This window comes from Clarias gariepinus, chromosome 7 (genome assembly GCF_024256425.1).
Source record: "Clarias gariepinus isolate MV-2021 ecotype Netherlands chromosome 7, CGAR_prim_01v2, whole genome shotgun sequence".
In the NCBI taxonomy this organism is placed as follows: domain Eukaryota; kingdom Metazoa; phylum Chordata; class Actinopteri; order Siluriformes; family Clariidae; genus Clarias; species Clarias gariepinus.
The window spans coordinates 5,645,809-5,660,924 of record NC_071106.1 but is presented as its reverse complement, the minus strand read 5'-3'; the positions used below and the strand labels follow the sequence as shown (position 1 = coordinate 5,660,924).

Below are 15,116 nucleotides of genomic sequence, written 5' to 3'. Positions count from 1 at the left end.
CCGCATTATTTATTTTTCTCTCCGTATATTTGTATCTCTTTGTTTTTCTTACATGTATTATTTGTAAATCGTATTGCTATTGTAATGTGTAATATGGCAAGAATTTAAAGACTTTTTTAAAATATATTATTATTTTTTTGTGTGTTTGAACTGACAGCATTTTTTTATTAGTTTTAATCATTTTTTTATCCTCCAGATTTTTCAGATTTTTTCCCCTAATTTAGTTAATAGTCAATTCCTCAATCACTTGTTCCTCCAAGACAAACTGCATTTTTTAAGCTGCTTGCACACGCACCATAGGGAGTGTCACACTCAGAGGGAAGCGCGATCCAATCCTCTGTGTGTGAGTTCACAGATGCCCATGAGCGTGCTAGAGTGCTGGAATATGGCTGAGCTATCTGGGAAGAAAAACTCCCCAGATGTGATACCCTGGTGATTCAGTACGTTCAGGTGGTCAGCTGACTTCATTTTATTGCCCGAGTCTTGACCTGAGCGACTGATCAACCCCAGATCATAACACTGTCTCCAGAGGCTTGTCCAGTGGACACTATGCATGATGTGACATCGCTTCATGTGCTCTTGATTAACATCAATCTGGAAGCATCAGACCACATGACCTTTTCTCCATTGCTCCAAAGGCCATTCTTTATGGTCCCAAACAAATTTAAATGTTTCTATCCTGAAGAGTCTCAGTAACAATTGGTTTTCTTTTGGACACGCAGCTGTTTAATCCCAGTTCTGTGAGTTCTCAGCACATTGTGTGTGTATTAAAATGCTCCTTATTTCAGTTTTAAATATAGCTCTGATTTCTACTGTTGATGTTTTTCCATCCAACTTCACCAAACGTTAAATGATCTCTGATCTCAGTTATTCGGGATGTTTTTCTGACTGTGAGGTTGAGGGGTTTAGTACGATCCTCCCATGTTGGACAGTTTCTGTTGACTTTAATTCCAGCCATTTCGGAAATCTCCTTAGTTTTTTTTTTTTTTTTTTTTGCTTGATGCCCCCATTAGAGTTAAAAGAACTGGTGCCAGCTGAAACAAATGAATCACTGTATTTAATGATGGCACAATTGCTTTGTGGTTAGCACTGTCACCTTGCACCTCCAGGGTCCGGGGTTCAATTCCTGCCTGTCTGTGTGCATTGAGTTTGCATGTTCTCCCACAGGGCAAAGACATGCAGATTAGGCTAATTGCTGTTCGCAAATTGCCAATGTGTGTGAATGTTGACCAGAGGTCCTACCATGATTGTAAAACGGAAATAAATGCAATGGTAATCACCATTGGCCTCCACGGTGCCTAGTTGGTCTACAGCGGTTCCTATATGGATGGATGGAATTATGTAATTAAAGGGTTGGCTTGTTTAAATTCAAATGGCAACTTTTTGACCGGGCATTTTATACAATTAAGTTTGAAATGAGGGGAAAATTGCTTAAAGTGTCCACCGCACCTTGAAAACACATACTCTTTACCCAGCACTCATGAGATGTCGGAATGTTCTCTCTGGTTTAGTCACAGGGTATAGGAAGTATAGCCGCTTTTTGACACTGTCTAGGGGAGACGTTAGAGTGCACTAACAGAGAGGGAGGGAAGGAGGGAAAGGCGGAAATTTTCACAGTCTAGGAGAAGTGTCAGGTGTATCCATATGTGCTATATGTGAAACCATTAGATGGACTTCTTCACTTCTTCATTCAGCACAAGAGAGCGATTTTCTATTGACAGCCAGCATGGCTGATGCACGGTTAGAAATGGATTGTTGTTCAGTATATAACAGTAACAGACATCTTACTGAATTCCCTGTAGATGTGAAAAGAATGCTTCACAAAAACATTACAGTTTGATGAAATAGCTGACTACACATTTAAGCGTCTCAAACATTCCTGTGAAATAAAATGCGAAAAATGTGTCATTTGCTCACTTCGTCACATTTCCTGTTTCTCCAACAGGGACTGGTTTCCGACCCTGCTGTTACACACATTAAACTGTACACGAAGCCTCTTTCACACCCTGTACACAGTATTACAATGACAATCGGACAGATATGAGACCCTGACACTCCCCGCCCCGGCTTCTTTCTCCCTCGCCTCTGGTGCATCATTCGGCTTTAATTCGGGCTATAAACCAACAGCAAACCTGCTGAGATTTTTTTTCTTTCTAAATACATATTTAATGACACTATAATAAAATGTTTTCAACTTAATCTACAATTCCTCCCTTTAGACTGCAGCATGCAGCGCGTTGGAAGAAAAAAAGAATCATACTGCAGTATAACAGTTGATATATATTAGTGGTATAAAAAGAATTGCACAGGTAGATCGTTTTATTTCGGACCACTAGCTCTGAAGCTATTTTCACACCTGAAGAAATGTAATTATGCTCGAGTGTAATGATTTCCCTGTCACTTTGAGTTTGTAGATATGATTGAATCCCTCATTTCATATAGTCACACTCCTAGGGTTAGAATGAGTCATTTGTTGTGTCACAGTGCCCCCTGGTGTCCACTAGTGCAAACTGGCATTTCTGTATATTAAATATTAAATGCATTAAATGAGTTATAAATAATGTAAATAAGCATAGAATGTTATCTTCCTGGAACTGAGCTGAAATTACCTGAATGGTTTCCGTTTATGATGTGGCGTAAATAATTATGTTCATGGAATCATATGTCACTTTGTGAACATCTCAGTCCATTGTGCAACAGCCCTAAACCATTCACCTTTATCGGGTACATTAAGGAATGAATCAAAGACCTTACAGAAAAATTATATGTTTCACATGTGATCATAAGATTTTTAGATTGTATTTATGTAATTAATACAATGCCATAAAAAAGTGTTTGCCCTCTTGCTGATTTATTTATTTATTTATTTATTGCCAGGGTCAAACAACCACTAATTAGGTTTAAGGGGCAATTACTTTTTCACATAGGGCCAGGTAGATTTGGACAGCTTTTTTCCTTTAATAAATGAAAACATTTAAAAACTGAATTTTGTATTCACTCGGGTTATCTTTGAGTTATTTTAAAATGTGTTTCGTGATCACAATAAAAAAAGGCATAAAATGTCTAAATAATGTCATAAAAATGGGGGCAAATACTTTGCCACTGCACTGTATGTGATAGAATGAGGAAAACATTTTGCCCTAAAGAGCACGGGAACTCAAGTAAATATGTGACGTCATGTGAAAAACATGTGGTCATACAGTATGTGTGAAAGAATGATTCTTATCAGAAAAAAAAAAAACACATGAAGAATTTCCACATGTTTAATAATAATTGTAAAAAAAAAAAAAAAAAAAAACTATGACTTGGTGATGGAGAAAAGTTCTCTACTTAAAAAAACCTCAGTTCTATTTTTTTTTTTTTTCCTTGGTAAGCGCCGTCTCCACATGCATCTCAGATTACACTGGAAGATCAAACTAACCGTGAAATGTGCTGTTGTCTGTGAGGAAGTGTCGACAGTACTGTACGCTTCTGCATCCATCCATCCTGCACGAGCTCACCATCAAGTCACGCAGAGGAAGAAATAACCTGAGGGAAAGAAACAAGACATTATAATCTTCACCAAATCAGTGAAATTAAAGACAAGTGTCTCTTGTGGAGACAGTAATGCTACCAGTACAACGGAGTGTAAACATGACATATGATGTATCTGTAGTAATAAGCAGACATCTCATAGCATTAACAGAAAAGTGTTCAATAAGAATAGATTAAGAACAGTTTAGTAAGAGATCAGAGATTTCCTTTTACCCTGTCCAAACAAATGTCCAGTCCCTGTCCAAACAACTGCCTAGTCCCTGTCCAAACAACCGCCCAGTCCCTGTGCTAACAACCGCCCAGTCCCTGTCCTAACAACCGCCCAGTCCCTGTCCAAACAACTGCCCAGTCCCTGTCCAAACAACCGTCCTGACTCTGTCCTAACAACCGCCCAGTCCCTGTCCAAACAACTGTCCTGTCCCTGTCCAAACAACCGCCCAGTCCCTGTCCAAACAACCGTCCTGACTCTGTCCTAACAACCGCCCAGTCCCTGTCCAAACAACTGCCCAGTCCCTGTCCAAACAACCGCCCAGTCCCTGTCCAAACAACCGCCCAGTCCCTGTGCTAACAACCGCCCAGTCCCTGTCCTAACAACCGCCCAGTCCCTGTCCTAACAACCGCCCAGTCCCTGTCCAAACAACCGCCCAGTCCCTGTCCAAACAACTGTCCTGACTCTGTCCAAACAACTGCCCAGTCCCTGCCCTAACAACCGCCCAGTCCCTGTCCTAACAACCGCCCAGTCCCTGTCCTAACAACTGCCCAGTCCCTGTCCAAACTACTGCCCAGTCCCTGTCCAAACGACCGCCCAGTCCCTGTCCAAACGACCGCCCAGTCCCTGTCCAAACAACTGCCCTGTCCCTGTCCTAACAACCGCCCAGTCCCTGTCCTAACAACCGCCCAGTCCCTGTCCAAACAACCGTCCTGACTCTGTCCTAACAACCGCCCAGTCCCTGTCCAAACAACTGCCCAGTCCCTGTCCAAACAACCGCCCAGACCCTGTCCTAAGAACTGCCCAGTCCCTGTCCTAACAACTGCCCAGTCTCTGTCCAAACAACTGCCCAGTCCCTGTCCAAACAACTGCCCAGACCCTGTCCTAAGAACTGGCCAGACCCTGTCCAAATTACTGTCTTGACCCTGCCCTAACCCTGCCGGTCAGGGCAGTTGTTCAGACAGTGTCAGGTCAGTAATTTGGACAGGGACAGAATGATTGTTTGGGCAGGGTTAGGGCAGTTGTTGAGTCAAATTTCCCCGTCCCTGTCCAAACTACTTTCCTGCTCCTGTGGTACAAACGTCCCTGACACTGTCCAATCAACTGCCCTGCCCCTGTGCTAACAACTGCTCTATCCCTGCCCTAACAATCACCCTGTCCCTGTCCAAACTACTGACCTGACCTTGTCCTAACAACTCTTCTGCCCTGTCCTACAAACGTCCCTAAGACTGCCCAAACAATCACCCTGTCCCTGTGCTAACAACTGCCCAGACCCTGTCCAATCAATTGCCCAGTCTCTGTCCTAACAAGGTTTTCTTTTATCCCATCAGTAGGGAAACTGGGTCAAAATTATTGTTAGGCTCACACATACGCTAAAAATACAGTTCTTATATTTATATATAATTTTTTAAGATTGAAGTTAAACTCAGTCTGGCCATTTTGCATTTTCCATATCCGTATTTCTACTTTACACCTTTATTAGAATAAAATTACAAAAAGACTCTCTCTCTCTCTCTGACAAAGAAAATTCATAGGTGGTCCAGAGTCTAGAACGGAAACTATCCACTTTATTTCTCTCTCACTGGAGCCTGACCTGAAAGTCTATGACTCTGACCCCATGACCTCGATCTGAGTTAGCTCACTCAGGCAGAAACTAAACACGACTCCAGAGAACCGTGAGTTCCTGCTTCTTTCCGGTACTTTCTCTCTCATGGGACAGACTCATAAAGCATCAAGAGACAGATACGCAACAGGTGCTGCCTAGTGGAAAAACACTGACTGAGCAACAGGGAGATAATAAAAAAAGACAGAAAAGGTGAGGAGAGGTGAGAGGAGGAAGAGATGAAGAGTGTGAGGGTGAAGGTGGGAGTGATGGGTTCAGGGTTTGTAGAAGTGGTGCAAGGCTGTGTGTGTGTGTGTGTGTGTGTGTGTGTGTGTGTGTGTGTGTTTGATAAAAGACAGGAGTCAGGATGTGTGTGCAAAGTAAGACATAAATCCTAAATGAGTTCGGGGAAAGTCCAGAAAGATGAGCGGAAAGGAGGATTGACAGAGGTGTAGAAGATGAACGGTTCACAAGCAGAGGTTAATTCGAGTGACGCACAATGATGAAAGTGGATAAAAATATTTCCCCTAAGATAAGATAAAGGTCTCAAGTGCCTGCTGGTTAGAAGAACTAAAGCAATGAAAGACATTGTAATGAACACGGTGGTGCGAAGAAGCAGAGTCACTGTTGGCCTTCCAAAGTCAATTACACACAAAGGACAAAAAAAAAGGAATACACCCGAATATGTCTTTAATATTTTAATATTAAACAATAACACATCGTTCTTTTACCCTTAAAAGTTACATATGTTATGGGACGTCCAGGTAACAATGTGGCTCCTTTGATCACTTACATTATTGCAGAGACAAAACAAACAAATCTGTCTCATGTTAGAAAGCATAAAGTTACAACGTTACACTATTTCTTTCTTTCTCTTTCCTATTTTTTCCTGTCTCTCAGGTATTCCTCTTCTTTTTATCTTTTCCATCATTTTTTTCTTTTAAATTTTACATTATTTCTCGGCCTGTTGTTCCTTTATCCTTTTTTTGTTTAATCCTCTCTATTAATATATTTTGTTCTTTTTCTTCCTTCTTTTCTTTTATACTTCTTTTTGATTTAGTTTGTTTGCATTTCTGCTTCCTCATTACTCTTTTCTTTTTTTCTTAGCCATCTTTCTTTCTTTCAATCTCTTATACGTTGTTGTTCTTCTTGCTTTCATCCTTTTCATAATTTTTCTTTTACTTTATTTTATCCATTTCCATTTGTGCTTTTGCTTGTTTGAGTTTTCTCTCTCTTTCTCTCTATCTCTCATTTTTCTTCCTTTTTTCATTTTCCATCTTTCTTTCTTTTTTTTCCAGTCGACCGAGTCCCTATATATATATTATATTTTATATTTTCTACATATTTATATCTTCATCTACGGACCACTGCACAAATCACTTTAAATACGACACTTTACGAAGTCACTTTTTATGCATATTTTCCAGCCATTTCAAACTTCTAAATTTCTGTTTTTCACAAATTTCTATTTCTATTTTCTTTTCTATATTTGTTATATTGATATTCTGTTCTTATTTGTAAAGTATATTTAATTTGTACAGTACATTTCACAAGTTAATCTTATTTTCTAACATATTTCTTTTATTACAGTATATTTTACTAGTTCATTTTATTTTTAACATATTTTTTTATTCATATTTATTTTCTTATGTACAAGCTTTTATTATTTTTTAAGGTCACTGGCGGTCGTATAAGCATTTCACTGCATATCGTACTGTGTATGACTGTGTATGTGACAAATAAAATTTGAATTTGACTTTAAATTTAATAACCCGAGGTATCTGCAGCGCCCTGGTCTCAGTAAACAGCGTAGATCCGCACACATCCTCTGACTGTGACTAAAGCAGTTTAAAGCAGACAAGTTCCCCAGCAGTGTCTTACTCGTAATGACAGTCACTATATCTGAACTGCAGTGTGGAAAATCCACCCCCTTTACAGAAAAGTCGGTTATTCTGCCTTGAAGCAGCCCGTGTCCTCATCTCTGACATTTTATGCGTTTTTTTTCCCTCTCCTTCTCCGTAGTCGTATTGCTTTAGCAAACACTGTAGCAACAGCTGCTCTCTCAGCCACTGCATTCCCTGAAGAGCAGAGCAGCTAAAGAAGACATTTCAATGAGTCAAAGATGATCGATTTCTTTTTCCTTGTTTTTCTTTTTTTTTTCATTTTGCTCAGGCAGCAACAAAGGCTCATAAATGTGTCTCTGTTCTTCCTACCCAGACCACTCGTATCCTTAATATACAACATACAATACAAAAAAAACATCTTCTTGACATAGTGCATGACTTATAGGAAAGACATGGTCCAGAGGTATTATTAGGAACGGGGTTGTTGACTAACTTCAGTAAGTGTGTGAGTAAATGAGTCATTTAATTTTTTTATTGCTCTTTTAGTATTAACATGTTAACGCATGTGATTCATCTAGAAATCATTTTTTCGAAAATTAATTTAGACGTTTGATCCTAACGGCTTCTCATAATGGCAAAGTTTCATTCTAAAAAGCTTCTTGATGGAAGTTTGGATAAAACCGAAGTTGTGTGCTGGAGCGACCTTCAAGGGGAAACTATATTTACAAGAGTACATTAAATGTAAGATGTATGAGTGGTGGCTCGGGTGACTGAGGCTCTTGGTTCTCCAGTTTGGATCTGAGGATCCGTGTTTGAGCCCCGCCGTCAGTGGGTTGCCACGCCCCAATACTACCCAGCCACTGCACGCTAGGCTGGTCCCATTCGAGAGATTTTAATTTAACATTTGTTTGAGATATTATAAAATTGCATAATCTGTTTCCTCCAACCTGTTTCTCATGCATTTCTTTATTCCAACATTGCACATGTATTATATCTGAGTAATTTAAAATTGTGATTAATCATGATTAATCACAGACTATACAATAAATGTGATCAACTGGATTAAATTTTTTTCATCTCTTTAATACATTTACATACAGTGGACTATAATGTGTGTGTGGGATTTATTTTTTCTAGGTCTGTGATAAAACAGAAAATAAAAACGGATAACCGGATGTAAAAGAGAATTAATACACACCTTTACACCACACTGGACCCTCTGTATTCTGACTGGTCTCAGGGTGTTGACTAATTATGTATAAAAAGCCTATTAATATCAAGAGAGACAACAACAACATATAAGTACACCGTACTCTTCAAGAGACCACCTCTTCAAGCGGACAGAGCACGGAAAGATTGTGTTCTCACTGATTATAAAGAACCAGACTTCAGACTTCAGGTCAAGTGTTCACGGAAACTTTCCTAGGGTAGTTGTGAAAACGCCCTAAAAATTTAATATACCTCAAGAGTAAATAGTTGTAGCTTTTAGAATAAATCCAACCTTTCATGATTGAAACACCTTATTTGGTGGGATGCAGAATGATATCAAGTTTTTTTCCAGCATTTTAAATGAGCCTTCATGAAACTATAAACCAAATCAGTGTATTTGGTGAAAACTCTACCGTCACAAAAACTAGCATCCCAACCTCATGCCAAGCATTCCTGGCATTGACTCCAGCTCCACCTCCACCCTGATGAGGATAAAGCCCTTCCTCAAGAGGATTGAATGCTGTGCTGTCTGGCTATGTGTTAATAGTTTAGTGTGCTCCACCTGCTGGATTTTAGAGGAACTGCAACATCATATGACCAAAAATACAAACGTAAATTTGTGATGTGATGATGCATGAAATGCCACTCAAAAGAATCACGAATCACTGAATCAATTGTTTTTTTTAAGTGATAGCATTGAGATATAAGTCCTTGCTTTTCAGTCTACATAGAGAGGGATATATTTGAGCTGTTGCTATAGAAACAATAATGATATGTAAGTGTATAAATATATAATATAATTATGTGATATGCAGCTGTTCAAGATGATTAATCAACATCTTCCGACCAATCGGATTCAAGCATTCGACAGAGCTGTGGTATAAATAAAAGTAACAAATGCTCCTCAGAGACAAGAAATTCCTGCTTAATGTAGTGCCAGAAATTCCTGCTTAATGTAGTGCCAGAGCCGATGATGTAATACACTCAGAGAGGAGGAGAGGCACAGGGATCACTTTCAATCTTTATGATGTTTCTGTGCTGATGTATCGGTCATCAGGTTAAAAATCTCCTGCTGTATTCCTATAAAAGCTTTTATTTTTAAACCACATCTCTACAACAATACTGTATGTTTTCACCAACTTTGGCACAAATGGACAAAAAGTCCTCTGATCCTATCTCCCCCGAACAATAGCCCTGAAACTGAGACGCCTTTCACTAAAGTCTCTCGTGTTTCTGGAAACATGAAACACACCATATTCCCACTCACGCTCATCTCGGATTAAACCTGCAGAATCAGTAACACGAGTCAAAAAAAAAAAAAAAACGACTAACAGGCCCTTGGATCAAGTCTTCAGACCAACACAAAGACGACAATTCAACGGCAGTCCATAAGAAGTAAAGGTTAAATAATTCAGCGAGGGCTCCTCTGCACCTGAACCTCACAGCAAACTGATACACAGAAAACACTGGAGTCATTTTACCTCCCACGTTCCTATACACACACACACACACCAACCTACACACACACACACACACACACACACGCACCAGAGAGATTTGTATCATGATGACAGGGACCAGATTGTCTCATGTGTAGGAGGGGACATTCCCAGAGTGTGTGTGTGTGTGTGTGTATAACAAGAGTATAATTACTCAGCAGTTGGATTGTTACATGCGCTGTTATATACGCCTACTCTGTACTAGTGTTTAACAGGCTGCTTTATCACTTGAACACTCCAGTAGATATTGTAGTCCAATATTGCTTACGGCATTGCTAAGTCTGGTGACTGATTGTCCCTTGTCTTCAGAGTATGCTTCTTTCCTGGCCTGGTTTTGAGTAAAAGGAAATGTTAGCTGCATGTTAGCTTTGGTAAGTTGCAGTGTTGCGGGACGTTACTTTTTAAAGTAGCTAATTACATTACAAAATTACTGATTAAAAAGTAATCAGTTTCATTACAGCGTTACTTTCTGATAAAAGTAACTAGTTCGGAGTGGCGGGGGCGGGGCTTGTAGGACGACTTGGAATGACTGCTGTCTGGCTCGCGGGATAACTGCTGTCTGGCTCGCGGAATAAGTGCTGTCTGGCTCGCGGGATAACTGCTGTCTGGCTCGCGGGATAACTGCTGTCTGGCTCGCGGGATAACTGCTGTCTGGCTCGCGGATTGCATAAATTGTCTAAATAACGGATTACATTTTTGAAAAAAACAATTAAGTAACTGAGTACTTCTGATAGTAACTGCGGATCTAATGCGTTAGATTACTCGTTACATCAAAAAATGTGATCCAAGTACTTTAACACGCTACTTTGTAACGCGTGTGCATGGAACATGCTGTTATACAAATTTATGTTGTTGCTCTTTATGATTATATACGAGGTGGTATCAAAACAGTTTGAGGCTAGTTTTGTAACATGCCAACAGATGGCAGCTCAAGTCACAGGGAGAAACGACCATCATAAGTCAGTGTGCCAAAAGACATCGTCCTGTGTACATCAGGAGCTGTACAACTGGTGCTATTCTGACCACATCTGCCGTCTTTTATCCTGTCGCCGAACTCTCCTCATACGTGAGTTTCACTGGAAACAACATGATCTCACTTCCGCACCCAGCCTACCAGCCAGATTTGGCACCTGCAGACTTCACGCTCTTCCCGAAGATCCTGCGCGAGAGCTACTATTTTCACTTCCAAATCCAAAAAGGTGATTGACAAGCTTGATGATTGACATGTGATTGACATTGTGCAAGGGGGTTTATTTTGAAGGTGATAGTGTGTTTAATTATCAATGTGTATAATTATCAAGTATATACTAGTAAACTGTTGACAAGATCATGAACACCAAAGGGTCACCCAATGCCCATGGAGACCAAAGGCCAGCCTGTACGGTCCAATCATACAGAAAAGCAATGCAGCACAAATCAGTAAAAAAAAGTCAATGTTGGCCAGGATAGAAAGGCACCAGGGACACCATGCAAGACTGCCAATCCCAATTCTGAGGCCTCACCTTACAACCCACAGCATGTGAAGAGCCAGAAACCGTACTGCAGAGCCAAACCAAGAGGGGGCCTAACTGCCCAGATGGCACAAAAGAAACCTACACAACCCTGGGCGTAATATTTTGTATTGTAATGTTATGGATGATGGGACTATAACGTCCATGAAATAAGTTATTTCCTGTTCTCACTTAAACGATAGCAGGTATAAACGGGCACTCCAGCACCAGTCACTCTCTTTCTCTACACTCTCCTGAAGAGAAACCTCAAAGTGTCACCTCCTCTTGTCTGAGGATCAGTCTTTGTTGGAAAACTTCCTGACTATTACAAAGTTCTGACACTGGTGCATTATTATAAAATTGTGATTTGCGGCTGGAAGTACAAACAGACATGTTGTTCTAATGAGTCAGACGGCGAAATCCACAGCACTGTGGTATAACTAAGACTGTAAAAATAAAAGAGAAAGGAGTCATATAACACGGTGTGGGACGAATGCACACACTCGCATTCCAAATCCTACTCTACAGACAATTTGAAAACACCAATCAGCTTATAGTGGATGCATTTGGACTGGGGGAAGGAAAGGACTGGAGGACCCAGAGGGAACCACAGGGTGAACCACAGGCACATAGAGGGGAAATTCGCACCTCCAACCCTGGAAAAAGGGCTCATTTTTAAACAACCATTCCTCCAAAATTCTATTTTTGCTACACATTCTTTACAGTTTTACATTTTGTGAACTCTTTAATCTTTCAAGTAAAGCACTTTTGATGTTTTGACTTAAATCAAAAGAGATACATTTAAAAGTAGAAAGTGGAACTGACATGGCGCTAATAATATCTAGTGATAATCTCTACGTACACTTAATGTGATAGTCTGCACCTTGTTGGTCCAAGCACGGGTGAGGTAAACACTACAGGTAGTTATTAGTGTATACAGGAAGTGTACTGGAGATTAAAAAAAAAGATCAAAGCCTTCAATGTCTCAGTAAAATGCACTGATTAAATTTTTTTTTCAGTTATTGTAAATAAGTCAATCATAACCAGTGTCAGCCTTCGTGAGTTCATCTTGTTAACAGTTAGTATAGTTTTATAGATATACTTAAGGAAGAAAAGAAAGTAAACACCACCCACACACACACACACACACACACACACACACACACACACACACACAAGCACGTGTCCTGGGACTGTTTCTGTGCGGATAAAGAGCACCAACGGTCACTCCTGAGCCTTGAGTCATGTGACTTGATCTAAAAGCACTGATTTGACAAACAAAGCACTGCAGCTGATCCAGTGGACACCCCGAAACCCCTCAGCAGATGGACAGTGATTAGGAAAAGTGATAACATGGACAAGGGGAAATAAGTGTATTACAGCGTGGGTGCAGGGGTGGCGTATGTCCACCAAGTGTCATTAGTCATGTGTCAGACCCCACTAAAGGCAAATCCCCCAGGAGTACAATCTGCAGGATAAGTGCACTGCCAGCATGCGTTTTTTTAAATTAAATTGCTCCTGACTGGGTATAAATAAAAAATAAACACGGGCCAATTTATGCTCTCACACAGATGGGTTCTCATTCATTCGTTATCACTAACAGTCTGTCAGGTTACCATGGAAACAACCCCAAACTTATATCTCAATTAAATTATATATATATATAATATAATATAAATTATAGTCTAAGTATAATATATATATATATATATATATATATATATATATATATGTTATACTAAGACTTAAAGTTCAAGAATTACTTCCATTCATGATAATGATAAGTTAAAAAGAAGTGTGCTGATTATTTTTACCTACTGTTTTATTCCTCTTAGATTATTTATTACAAAGAAGGTATTTCTATTAGTTAGTTCAACTTTCTCTCAGACTCTAGAAAACAAAAACAAAATTCAGATAAACTCCTCCATCTTAAACTTTAAATTAAATGTTACACCTCTATCTTTGACTGCTACAAAGCTCTGGCACTGGAGACTCCTTCTACGAGGGGTGTTCAAGTCAGCGTGGGACATTTGATTGTGTTGAGTAAAAACTCCCTTTATTTCTCTATATAATCTCCAGCTACTCTAATGCACTTATCCCAGTGTTTCACCAGTGCTTAGATAAAATGAAGGTAGAACGTTTTCTCAGTACACCGGAGCCATGATCAAACTGCCTGTCTGAAACACTGGCCTCCCAGGAACTCCTTTAATGGCCCAAACATGTGGAAATGTCTTAGAGCGAGGTCAGGATTGTCTAGTGAATGTGGTTATAACTCGCAGCCGAGTTCCTGCTCTGTGCAAGTGGTGTTGGTGATGGATTGTCGCAAGTTGGCGACAAGTTGTCTATCAATTTTCTGAATGTTCATGGGAACGGCTGCAGAATGTATGGACGTCATTAAAACATTTGCTTTATTTAAGGCTTTGTTTTCATCATCGAACTGTGCTTAAACTTTTCTTAAATGTAAATGTCAATCGCTTTTACTCCTTCATTCACCAGGAAGTCAATAAATATCTCTTTACAAGAACTGTAGACTTTTCTAATTCCTACATTCAACATCAGAATATGTGTGCGGCATCGCTGTGAATTAGCCGTTACCATGGATACAATGACATATAAGAAGTAGCTCTCTGATCCTGTGACTTGCCTTAAAGTTGGAGCTATTCCCAGAGCTTGCTTTATTAGAAAATACATCAACAGCTTCAGCTTTATTTGAAAACTGCACCAACACCAATCAGATTACTCGCTGTCCCGGAGGCCACTCATTGGAAAATAATGTCAGTGGAGAGATGAGCGGTTTCCTGAACAGGTGCACTGTTGAGCTGAACAGGTAGCATACACCAGTCTCATACTCAAACCTTCTCTACAACTTACTCTTCCATCTGAATACAGGTCTATAATAATGTACAAACCTTTCTTTATACACATGGATATTAATACAGACAGTTGTGCACCTGCTGAACAAAGAATCACTTACTTTAATTCTCCTGTGCAGACTTAAACCTAAGCGTGATCCACTTTGTGCAGAATTATTTCCTGGAAAGCATGGTATCCTTAGAAAGAGTTAGACGGAGTAACATGTCCGTAACCAAGTTTCTCAGAGCAGGCCGGTGTATGTGAGTGTGTGTGTAAAACTAGGGTTTAGTGTTCAACTGCCCCTCACCCGCCACAACACCTCCTACCCCTCCATTCATACTCAATGGGCTGGTCACTGAGGGCAGGAACGGCTGCCGGAAAACCAGGACCGGATCACACGCGCGAGTTAGGCCCGAGTTCACTGACTCTGTAAAGAAGATTTAAAGAACTTTATTAATTACAGAGGGAAAATAAAGAAACCAGGAAGTAAAAGGGTCTTATGGAGAGCTAAATATAAGGCTATTTTGTTCACAATCCGTATCATTAACTGTTAATTCTTTAATAACTTTATGTTAACCAAAGTTTTATTAATGCAACTCTTTCTAGTTCAGTTCTCTTTTTTTGTTATAAAATGTAATTAAGTGTCAGTTATTTAATTATTAATCATGAATAACTGCTGGATGTATTATTATAACTCTGTAGTTTAGTTTAGTGTAAAAGTTTAGTTTTACCCCCCCCCCCCATCATACGTTCTCCTCCCAATGTATGAAAGTCGAGAATTCAAATTAAAAAAGGAATATTTTCAACAGATAAAAGTTCTATTGTTATTATTAATATTATTGTTATTATTATATTTTTCTTTATATTTATCATTAT

General features: G+C 39.6%; 1 protein-coding gene across 1 annotated transcript in view; it reads right to left on the bottom strand.

The window, feature by feature from the left end:
- plch1 (phospholipase C, eta 1) overlaps positions 1 to 3,485 on the bottom strand; it is an 86,816-nt gene extending 83,331 nt beyond the window's left edge. The window contains 1 exon segment of the mRNA XM_053499702.1: positions 3,422 to 3,485. Within this exon segment, the coding sequence (XP_053355677.1) occupies positions 3,422 to 3,485 (64 nt within the window).
- Positions 3,486 to 15,116: the final 11,631 nt, after the last annotated feature.